Genomic DNA, 12,045 nt, shown 5'->3' on the forward strand with positions numbered 1-12,045 from the left:
ATGACTCGATTATCACTGGATCCCGTCTTCCAAACTGTCGCCAAGTTCTCAGTTGCTTCGTGTGGTATCTTTCGGATGGTTCATCAGAAAACAGGACAAAGTGTGAATCAGCAAATATCGTACTGTCCCAGCTGTCCAGCTTTTATAAAAAGGCCAACATTCCTTTGATATCAGAAAGGAAAGCCTGTGAAAAAAATCATCAAACTTTTAAGTATAAGTATATACTCTTTTGATCCTGTGAGGGAAATTTGGTCTCTGCATTTATCCCAATCCGTGAACTAGTGAAACACACTCCGCACACAGTATACACACAGTGAGGTGAAGCACACACTACTCCCGACGCAGTGAGCTGCCTGCTACAGCGACGCTCGGGGAGCAGTGAGGGGTTAGGTGCCTTGCTCAAGGGCACTTCAGCCGTGGATATGGGCACCCTTCGGTTACAAGCCCAAAGCCCTAACCAGTAGGCCACGGCTGCCCCCAAATGGCATGAATGGCATTGTTTGGATGAAAATGCCAAACTCTGAGCTATCCCACTGAAACGACGGACCAGCCCATCTACACTGGAGAAACTTCAGAAGATGGAGAAAAACTGACAAGACTTTTGCTCTGGCCAGAGAACGCTGAAAGCTTGGTGAAGAACAAGGAGGACTTGTTATTTCTAGCCTGGCTAGCGCCACCACTTCTCAATGAGATGTGGTCTGGGAACCAAACGTTCATTTTCTCGTATTTGAAAAAAATGCCCAGATCCGTTTATTGGGTGCCACGGATGTCTATCAAATGCGTCTGTGCATAGCTCATCATCGTCTTGCTTTCCCCCCTGTTCTGTGATTGGTTCCCTATCTGAGGCAAAAATTAGGGCGGTAGTTTCCAGGCTGCCTTAGCAGCGTGAATCAAATCGCGCGCAAGGCAGCATGGGAACACCCAGGCTATGTTATTTCTGGAGTCCATGAAAAATGACCGCCTCATTTGGTTCATTCGATAAGGCATTAGCTGACCACATATATTGTTTTCCAGCCTTCAAATTTGGTACTGGCAAAACCCATGACAGCAATTGATAGTTTACTTTCATGTTGTTTATTGAAAATGCCTGGCAAAGGCAATTTTTATTTCATCTTCCCCGAAAATGTACACTACTGCCATATCTCAGGAAGTAATAAAGATAGAGACACACGACTCACACCAAATGATGCGAAAAGTCCATATTTATATTCAACTTCCATTGACATTATAGGGCTAGACTAGGGATGTAACGGTATGAAAATTTAACCTCACGGTTATAGTGACCAAAATTATCACGGTTTTCGGTATTATCACGGTATTTTTAAAAGTGTGTTCAATATGTTCAGAAAGCACTGATAGGCCTACACAAGCTGAAATAGTTTCAAAAAGTGTCCGGTTCAGTTTTTCATGTTTAATTGGGTATGTGCTTATAGCTTAACTTACCCTACCATGACATGGAGGTTGCTATTAGGCCTACTGTGTTATTTGGATCCAATGAGTGAGACCAGGCTTGGAATTTCACCATTCTGGGGGCAAGTCCACTTGGCCTTCAGTTGGGCATATTTGGTGGAGGGCACAAAGGCCACATGTTAGGGCAGCGGTCCCCAACCACCGGGACATTCCTAACCGGGCCGTAGCCTACGACATGAGTTGCATGCAAACTAAACTAAATTTAATTCGCAATAATGTCACGTTTTTACATGGCATAGGCCTATATGCAGTTGTTTGATTGCACGAATGTTTGCATTTTGCAAGGTCTATTTTCTTACGTCTGTCTGTCCCGCCTTCAACACTATATATTGCCTTCAGCGCTGCGCAGCCTCAGGTCAGCTCACTTCACTTGATCAGTTCTTGGCGAACGGTAGTGTCACACGAAGTTAGCTAAACTGCTAGAATGAGCAACAAAAAACAATAATCTTTAGCAGACACTGGCCAGGGTGTTTAAGTTGCGAGAGCCGCTGCAGAGATTTGTTACAGAAAAAAAAGTCACCGTTAGCTGCACATTTTAGTGATGAGGACTGGGTGTCAAAACTCGCTTGTGTGGCATATTCGGGTTGCTTAATGACCTCAACCTGTCACTCCAGGGGAGAATGACGACTGTCTTGAACTGGCAGATAAAGTCACTGTATTTAAAGCCAAGCTTGATTTGTGGGGACGAATGGGAACGGGGTGTATTTGATATGTTCCAAACAGTAGTGGGGGTTTTGGGAGAGACTGAGGCAGGGCCCTTTCTCTCGCAGCTCACCTTGTTGCGCTTTCAAATAAGTTTGAGCGTTAGGCTACTTCCCATCCTCCAAAGATCCACGGCAAACCAATGAGTGGGTCCGCAACCCATTTGTCAATATCCAGAATAGTCCTAACTTGTCAGCGCAGGAGGAAGAGCAGTTGATCGAAATTGCAAATGACGGTGGTCTTAAGAGTGTGTATGAGGAAACCTCTCTGGCGGGTTTTTGGATCAAAACCAGAGCAGAATATACCGAGATAGCCGTAAAAGCGCTGAAAACGTTGCTACCATTTTCCACCACGTTTCTGCAATGACTGCAACTGAGACCAAATTGCGCAATCGACTGGACATTTCAAACACACTGAGGGTGTTACTGTCTTCCATCACCCCCAGATGGAACCTTCTTGTTGCAGGGAAACAAGCACAGGGCTCCCACTGATTATATTCGTAATGCACGTTTAGTTCCCATGTTTTGTTCCCATATTTTGTTAAGCATGTTCACACTTGATAGATGTAGCTTCAAGTTGTTAAATTTTCATAGTTCATAGGCCTATTGTTAAATTTTTAGCCTACTTATTCAAGTTCACGTTTTTCACATTTTTAAGAGTTCGTTACCTTCACTGTTCATAGGCTACATAACTGGAGCTAGTTCTTTTCAAGTAATGCATGCACAACACATATGGAACATGGAACCCCCGAACCCCCAACCTACTACGCCCCCCCCGGTCCGTGAAAAAAAAAAATGGGAATCAAACCGGTCCATGGCACATAAAAGGTTGGGGACCCCTGTGTTAGGGCACCAAGGCCAAAGTTAACTATACAGTAGTAGGCTATAAAAATGATCAAAGTTGTATAGCCTATTCACTGCAGTATACCTGCATTACTGTATGAAACATTACAAAAACATGAAACATGACATATTACATAGAACTGCAAATCATCTGACCATCTAATATTTACAGATATCTAGGCTATATTTAACATTTATTTTATATTTGGCCTGTTATGAAATCATGTATTGAACAATTTAAGCACAGTTCAGCTTTAAGAAACTCAAATAGCCTAGATGCATGCTTTGCATTTTGTGATCTACTTTCACAAACTCTTAGTCAGCTGTCCTCTGATTTACCGATATCTAGGCGATATTTGTAGCATTTATTTTGTATTTGGCCCGTTATGAAATCATGTGGAACAATTTAAACACATTGTAAAACTTAAAGCCCAAATTTGGAGACATCCATGATTGTCGAAATTTACTGCAAATTCAAAACTGGATTACTCTGGAACGGCTAACTGTACAGGGGACTGCTTTACACCTTTGTGTTCGGTAAGGTCTGCTGTTTATTCTGATATATGGTTGGTCATGTGTTAAACGAAAGGTTCGTGAAGTATTGCACCGAGAGGAACGGGTAGGGAGATGGACGCAAAACCTTCAGTAGAATTTATGATTAAATTGAATTATATTATTTACTTTTCTCGCGAACCGTTCACCACAGCAATTCGCGGCTAACATCATTTAAAAGCTGAGAAAAAGCTCTTTCATGTGATACTTGTGATGTCTGTGTGATGAGTAGGCTACTTCGCGAGTAGTTCAACTGAGAAGAATGGGTGAATTTAGACGCACTTTCTTTCTTGTGCTGTCACTTTCTCCACTGCGTAAAATACTAAATTAATTTGCGCTGTGAATAATTTGACATATTTTGACTACTAATCGCTATTAGTAGGACGCAAAGCAGAATATTGAAAGAAGGGCACCAAGGCCACCGTGGCCTGTAAATCTCTGATTTTCAAAGGGACATCACGGCCAACGCAAGGGGCAACGACGTGGCCGCCATTAAATTCCTACCCTGAGTGAGACCAAAGTAAGTGTTCGAACACTACTGTGTTCTTCTGATAACGTGAGTGGAATGGATTTAATGTGGACGCGAACATAAAAAGACGCAGAGTGGCTAAATGATACAGTAAGTTTTGCGGTGAAAATGTTCCGCCTTTTAAAATCAGTTGTAGCCTAATCCAAATCGCAGTTAAAACCATCAATTAGACAACAGAATCAGTAGGGTACCAATTTTGCTTCATTGTAGGCCTACTGTATGTCAAAAGCAGGCTCGGATGAAGCTGGGAAGGATTAAACACACGGTTTCAACACTGTGGTAATCGGCCGTGATAATTATGATATTTCAAAAGAAAACGGTAATTGTTATCGTCAACATTTTTATCACGGTTTATCATTATACCGGTAATCGTTACATCCCTAGGCTAGACCCATTATTTTTGGCTTTATTTAAGAAAAAAGGATATTTACAGCCTAGCTTTATGGACGTCTTTAGTTGGAAACTTCAGAGGCTCGGTGGGCCACCTAAACATCAATAGAATTCAATAAAATTTCTCATGGAAGTTTTATTTGGTTAATGGAACAAAATTATTCTAGGGACAGATTGATTTTCAATTTTTTTTCAAAAAGTGAGGCGGATGATGCACCCTAATATATACAGTATGTGTACAATCCTCGTGCCACGGGGTCCTTCTTTATATCTGCCTCCTCAGCAAGTGTAGATTTCTTTGAAGGTTTGAAATGGCCTTCTCTTGTGATAGCCACCTAGTGTCCTTAACCTCCTGGGGTGGGGGTAGGGCAATTAATTAAAATCCATATTTCCATAAGGAATTTGGTGTAGCCTACAATGTTTTCACTTACTGTGACTTTCACCTTAGCTGCCGGAAACTCTGGGCTGGGTCCCAGGATATGATGGATAGATAGAAACTTTATTGATCCCCAAGGGGAAATTCAAGTTCAAATTAAAATTCAATATGACCGGTGTAACGTGAATTGTTTGAATATATTTTCATGATTTGATGTAGCCTAATGTTTGAGGCATATTGAAACAAGATTCAAGACCGTTCATATGTGTCTTGAATGCAATGCCTTTTGAGTAATGAGTAGCAAAAAAACATATTTTTTGTTGCAAATAAATGTCCAGCAGTTCATAACTAGTCTACTGTAGCCTATTTGAAAATGAAAATGTGAGTAAATCATCATGAATTTGTATGAGTTGACTTGTGACTTGCTTGACTCAACTTGACTTGACTTGCTTGATTGTCACAATTCATGTTATTTCACATCTAGAAGGTATAGGCTTTTTCGAAAATATCCAGTCTAGGTGGTTGAATTTGCTTTGTTTTAATGGTGAAGGCCAAAATGTATCAGCCATTGTTCACCCATATACAATACAGGAATATGTATTGTGCATGGTATAGAGGAAGGTGGGACATGATTCAACTCATGTTAAAGTCACGTCTAGAGGGTTTAAGTTTTCAGAAAAGATGTAATTTAGGCTGTTTAATTTGTTTTTCCTTAATGTTACAGGCCAACATATATCAGCTGTATATTTGGCTCACGTATACAGTATAGGACTTTGTATTGAGTATGGTATGGAGGAAGGTGAGACATATTTCAACTCCTGTTGATTCACATCTAAAGGTTGCAGGCTTTAAGAAAATATATAGTTTAGGTGGATTACCTTTCCCTTAATGCTAGAGGACAAAATGTTCATGTGATTGCTTTTAATTAGTTCATGTAACCTTTATAGTGATGAACTGTTCGAAGTTTGATCCTTAAACCTTTTTGGGAGATACTGTATTTTTAGAGTGCCCAAATGGCCTTGACCTTTGACCCCACATACATTGAGTACCATATCAGTTCATCAGGCCCTTACAGTGAATAAGTATGCCAAGGTCCTCTAACCAGCTTTGGAGATGTTGGAAGATATCAAAATGTGTTAACACATGATTTACGGTGTTAATTGAAAGCTCTGTATTTTTTTTCTGTGAAGAACTGGAGTTGAAATTCTTAATCTACATAAAAGACAATTAAAATGATATAAATTCTTATTCTTAAAATGATATAAAAGTAACTAAATTTAGGCTACTTGGCTAAACAATAAGGTTTCCATTAGAGCACAGCACACGTGAATGAAAGCGGCTGCCTTGTCTCGCAATAAAAAGTCAGTGGAAATCCTGACACTCTTTCAACTAAATGAAACATAATAGTGAACCATCAGTCCCAACATTTTTCCCAACATTTAGCAATATAATCAAACAGTCCAAAAGTATATTAAACACTAACTAACTAAGTCCGTAGGTAGAGTTATGTGTAATAAAGTGGAATGACACAGGAAAAAAGCAGCTTGATAGTGTTTTATGCCCCCAATGCCGTCTTCCAGGCAGCGATGCCACCGCTGACTTAAAGGCACCTAATCCTAACCCATGCCTAACCATAGCGCTAGGCTGTAGCCAGTTTAAAAAAAAAAATCAACCGACTGAAATTGAAGCACCTCTTGAAATCAAGCATTTTGTCGTTCATTCACGTCAATTAACAGTAACTTACTCAACTTAGCAAGTGAAAAGATGATCTAGTTACAGTCCAAAATTACTTTGACAAGTGCATATTCCATAAACACTAACCTTGGGTCCCTTCGGAGTGTGCTGAAACAATCAAATTATCATTCTATGTTCACGTCTATGTTTAATGTGCGGTTGGAGCGGTTTCAAAATGAAAAGCGGATTCGAAATAAAAGCCCCCAAAACAGAATAGGAAAAGGCCAGAAAAGTTAACAGAAGGAATGCCTTAAAGCAGTGGTCCCCAAACTACGGCCCGCCACCTCATTTTTGGTGGCCCAGCAAAACATGTCCGTGATAGCATCTGGCCCGCACGGGAGTACGACATCGTTTTTGCCAGCACTTCATAAAACTCTCATATTTTGAAAACTAAATTAGTTGTAGGATATTGCTTGTTCACAACTTGAGCTGTGTATGCCAAGACACAGAGTTCAGAGTTCACACATTTTGAATAAAATACTTTTGGGACTCCCTGCTAATACTTTTGGGAATGCTAAAGTCTTTTTTATTAGTTGCCTATTATTTCATTTGAGCTACATTTTACACTGATATGGCATGATGGCAACATAAACTCAGCTAACAATGGTATTAAATTGCAGTAGCCTATGATTAAATGTAATGGAATATTCAACCAAGGTAGACTGCTGTTGTTCACAGCACTAAGCTATTTATGGTTACTGATATACTCCGAGTCTCTGGCCCTCTCTTAGAGCCTGGCATAGTGAGCTGGCCCTCGGATGAAAAAGTTTGGGGACCACTGCCTTAAAGCAACACCAAAGAACTTTCCCTCTGTCGCATGCACACTATTTGTTTATCCAGCACCGGCTTTGCAAATAACAATGTCCACAGACAAGGTAGAATATTTTGCATGACTTATAAAAGTACGATGTAACAGATGCAAGTCAAATTTGTAGTTTCTTATGTCTCATTCCATCGAACTACAAATCCGCTACCCGATCTGGCAAACTTACTGTACATAGTGCGGTTATAGCCCATAGAGGGCCGCGAAGCGAATGCAGAATTGCTGTTCACCCTGTTACGAGTTGATGAACCACTGAAACGATTGGAAACATTATTTTAAGGTAAAAAAACTATTGCTTTAATAGCAATATTAAAAAGAGATTGAAAATCGAATCGAATCGTGACTTTAAAATCGAAAATTAAATCGAATCGAGGATTTTGACAATCGTGACACCCCAAATAGATAAAATATGACACAACCATGAGTTTAGGAATTGCACCTGTAATAGGAAGAAAGGATTTTTCTTATCTGTGAAACTTAAGTTAAGATAGAACAAATGGTTAGGATATTTCTCTGTAATGAGCCTCAAGTTCTTTAGGGTTTTGGGTCCTTTAGGTTTTGAGTCTGGGTAGGTTCAGATTTGTCTGGGTGTGTAATAAAACCATTTATATATGGTGCATTGATGTTTGGTTTACATGATCTTTAATATTATAAATGATCATCATAGATCTACATGGATATACAAGTGCCCATGTTATGACTCCATCATGTGTGTGTGTATGTGTGTGTGTGTGTCGTAGGGGAGTGGCTGTGAGGATGACCGATCGTTTGTACATCACTCCATGTTTTGATAGAGTTTTGCCACATCTAGTGTTTCTGCAGGTCTGTATATTGTGTGTGTTTGTATTGTCATATGTCTATATTTCTGGGTGTTTGTAGAACTTACCCTTTGTGTTGTTGAGTCAGGTGTTGGGTTCATTGTTATTTATATATAAATAACTTCCTCCCCCCATATTATTGACTGTCTCCAACTACTGATTCATACATTCAACTTGACTAAAGATAAAGTTACTAAGTATAACAATCTATTTTTGGGGGATTAACCCATTAACTGCTATAAAATCAGTATATAGAATGTACATAGAATGGAACAGTATAGTTCTGCCTATATCAATATCAAAATAAAGTACTTTCATGTAAACTATTCATTTAAAAAAAATCTTTAAACAAATAATAATAATTTAAAGAAACATCAATATTATTTTGTAGGGTTCTACAACATTGGGTGTGTGTAGAATTGTACTTATAATATATGTATACAGTATATATAAAACTGGATAATTCATATTATTATCGTGTGTGTGTGTAGAACTTGCCCCCTGTGTTGGTATTTGTTGGTGTGTGTGTGTATAACTTGCCCTCTGTGTTGGTATTTATAAAATATATATATATATATATATATATATATATATATACATATACATATATATATATATATATATACATATTTGTGTGTGTGTGTAGAACTTGCCCTCTGTGTTGGTATTTCTATTATTGTGTGTGTGTATAACTTGCCCCCTGTGTTGGTATTTATATATTATTGTGTGTGTATGTGTGTATAACTTGCCCCCTGTGTTGATATTTATATATTATTGTGTGTGTGTATAACTTGCCCCCTGTGTTGGTATTTATATATTATTGTGTGTGTGTAGAACTTGCCCCCTGTGTTGGTATTTATTATATAAATATATTATTGTGTGTGTATGTGTGTAGAACTTGCCCTCTGTGTTGGTGAGTCATGTGTTGGGCCCGCGGTCGGGAGAGTGTGTGTTGGACATGTGTGCTGCACCTGGAGGGAAAACCACACACATCGCCACCCTGATGAGGAACCAGGTGAGACAAACCTGTGTGTGTGTGGAGGATATCTGTTTAGGGGTCTGTGTTTGTGTGCGTGCGCCAGATAGTTTATATTGTTCCTTCGGGTGTCCTATCTGAGTTGAGTTACTCTGTTTGTCCCTCACAGGGAGTGGTAGTGGCGCTAGACAAGATCCGGTCCAAAGTGGAGAAGCTCCGTGAAAATGCAGCCAATCAGCAACTGGACTGCATCCAGGCCTTCTGCTGCAACAGCATCCAGGCCGTTGCCACGGGGACCAGCCCCAGCCAGAAGAGCATGTGGGATGGAGCTAGTGAGTAGGACTGGGCTGTGGGCACTACCTGGGCACTACTTTACTAAAGAGCACGTGGGCACTACTTTACTAAAGAGCACGTGGGCACTACTTTACTAAAGAGCACATGGGCCACATTGTGTAGCATATGACGGAGGTGGCTTTTAGCTAGATGGATGACAGCAGGCTAAGTAAAATGGAGATGTTTCAATGCTAAAGTTCATCAGAATCTTGGGATACGCCCACTTGACAAAGGGAGAGATAGAGCTAAAGACTGGCCTTTGGCCGTAGCAACCATCCATTTAGAACTAGTAACGGCAGTTTGTCCTGCAAGTTGAGAAATTAGTTGATATTAGGGGTGGGCGATATGGACAAAAAATAATATCTCAATATTTTTTGTGATTTTGACGATAACGATAATTAGTCGATATCCTTTAAAACCTGATATGCATATTGGCCTATTTTGGGGATTTTGCCCGAAATGGGACAGAGTCTACTGTAATAGCTCCTGTGTCCTCATACTGTGACCTATCATCAAATGCCTGGTATCCCCTGAAAGCTGAGACCTTGTAGAATTTTTAGAAACTGTCAGAATGACTCTGTTATGTACTATCAAAGTGCTACAGTAGCTGGAATATTGATTTTTCTTTCAGGCGGTTATGTAAATCCCTGGAAATGGCCACATTTCAGATGTGAAAGTCCCTTATATTGCCATTGAAACACATCAGGGGCCCACTCCCAGGTGTTGTGAAGATAAATATCAAAGGAAATGTTTGTACAATGAAGTATGACCCCTTTAGAGCCATTTTTGTGTGGAAATGCATATGCGTTTTGCTCAGTGTCTTTTTGGAGACTCCAAAAGGGACCTTTGGTTACCCAAAACGCATACTCCAAATAAAGTCTAATAACAGAAGAACCCCTTGGCCTATAATCATGATCTTGGTCTCAAATGAAAGCTGACACCCAGGGGATTGCATCTGGCTCAGTCAGAGATGGCTGTGGTACTGTTTTACAGAGGTATTACTTCACACAAAACTCTACTTTTGCCAAAACGCCTCAAGAATTTCAATAAAAAAATTATAAACAATGTGATATAGTGCAAATTTGTATTTGTAAAAGTAAATTTGTAGTAGTGCAAACATTTGTAAAAGGCAAATATGAAAAAAGGTGAAGAGCAGCAAAATGGCTTCAGTGCAAATATAAGTAAAACAAAATATGAGGGAAACTATTTACATTTGGCACACTAGAATGCAATAAAGTGCACAGTAGAACACACAAAAATAATAATATGAATAGAATAGAATAAGAATAGGAATAATAAGTGTAGAAAAACTATTTACAAATGGCAGTGTAAACACTTTACAGGGAAACATGTAAAGTGACTTTTTTTTTGGGGGGGGGGTGTTGCAGTCTATGTTTAGGGTTGGCTGTGATGCCAGTCTCTGTAACAGTTCCTGGTTGACACAAAACAAAATGGCTTGTCACAAGTCTCACAGGCAATTGGTGTCTTGAGCTGGAAAACCGTGCACCTCTTGCGGCCCTGAGTGGCATCTGTCCCAAGATAAATGGGGAGATGCATACCAGATGCAGGTGCAGATGGAGGCTGCTGCACAGTGGTGGGTGAGCCAGCTTCAGAAAGTTGGAGCACAAGATTCTCCCGGAAAGCCTTCTGTGTGAATGGTTTGTCACCCTTGGCTTTGGCAATCTCCTTGTGAATAATGAATGCATTGACAATTGCAATGTCCACAAAGTGATAAAACAGGGTCTTGTACCACTTCTTTGTTTTATGGAGGACGTTGTAATAACCTATCAGGGCGTCTGACAGGTCGACTCCACCCATGTGCCGGTTGTAGTCTTTTACTGCAGGTGGAACTGGCAGGTTCTCCATGGACCACTTCCCATCCGCACCCTTCACCCTCCTCTGGACAGTCTCGCCTCCATGTGCCTGGTGGATTGTTGAACACATCTGGACATCCCGTGTGTCCCTCCATTGCACAAACAACAAAGGATCTTTCCTAATCCATCTGATGGTGCCTCTGGGACTGCCTTTATCTAACATGCCAGGCCTGCCTGCAGGGAATCCTTTCCTGTTAGAGCGGATGGTTCCACAGGCCCAGATCTTTGACTGGAGAAGGTCCTGGAACAGCATGGGGCTAGTGTAAAAATGGTCAACATACAATTTATACCCAGTCCCCAGAAGCCGTGGGGAGACCAACTCCATCACAGAGTCATAGCTGAGGCCTTTCCCTATCAGGACATGGGACTTACCCTCGTACACAAAGAAGTCCCATGTATAGCCATTGATGGAGTCAGCCAGAACGAAAAGTTTATAACCCCATTTGCAGGGTTTGTCTTTCATGTTCTGCCTCATGCTGACACGGGCTTTGGAGGCCACCATCCTTTCATCAACACTGATGTGCTGATTGGGATGAAAGTTGGCCTTGCACACCTCACGCATCTCTGTATACATGGGCTTGATCTTAGCCAGACGATCATAGGCAGCTGTCCCACGCCTTGCATCA

General features: G+C 40.5%; 1 protein-coding gene across 3 annotated transcripts in view; it reads left to right on the forward strand.

Annotated features, from left to right (window-relative positions):
* Positions 1–12,045, forward strand: part of nsun6 (NOP2/Sun RNA methyltransferase 6) — a 40,985-nt gene that overhangs the window by 16,803 nt on the left and 12,137 nt on the right. For all 3 annotated transcript variants that reach the window (XM_076290018.1, XM_076290016.1, XM_076290017.1), the window contains exons 7-9: positions 8,159–8,240; positions 9,132–9,251; positions 9,382–9,544. In XM_076290018.1, the coding sequence (XP_076146133.1) occupies positions 8,159–8,240; positions 9,132–9,251; positions 9,382–9,544 (365 nt within the window). The remainder of the gene's footprint in view (positions 1–8,158; positions 8,241–9,131; positions 9,252–9,381; positions 9,545–12,045) is intronic.

This window comes from Alosa pseudoharengus, unplaced genomic scaffold (genome assembly GCF_046254945.1).
Source record: "Alosa pseudoharengus isolate Yale_2024_CS ecotype anadromous, Long Island Sound unplaced genomic scaffold, YU_APseudo_1.1 YU_APseudo_1.1_scf_18, whole genome shotgun sequence".
Lineage (NCBI taxonomy): Eukaryota > Metazoa > Chordata > Actinopteri > Clupeiformes > Clupeidae > Alosa > Alosa pseudoharengus.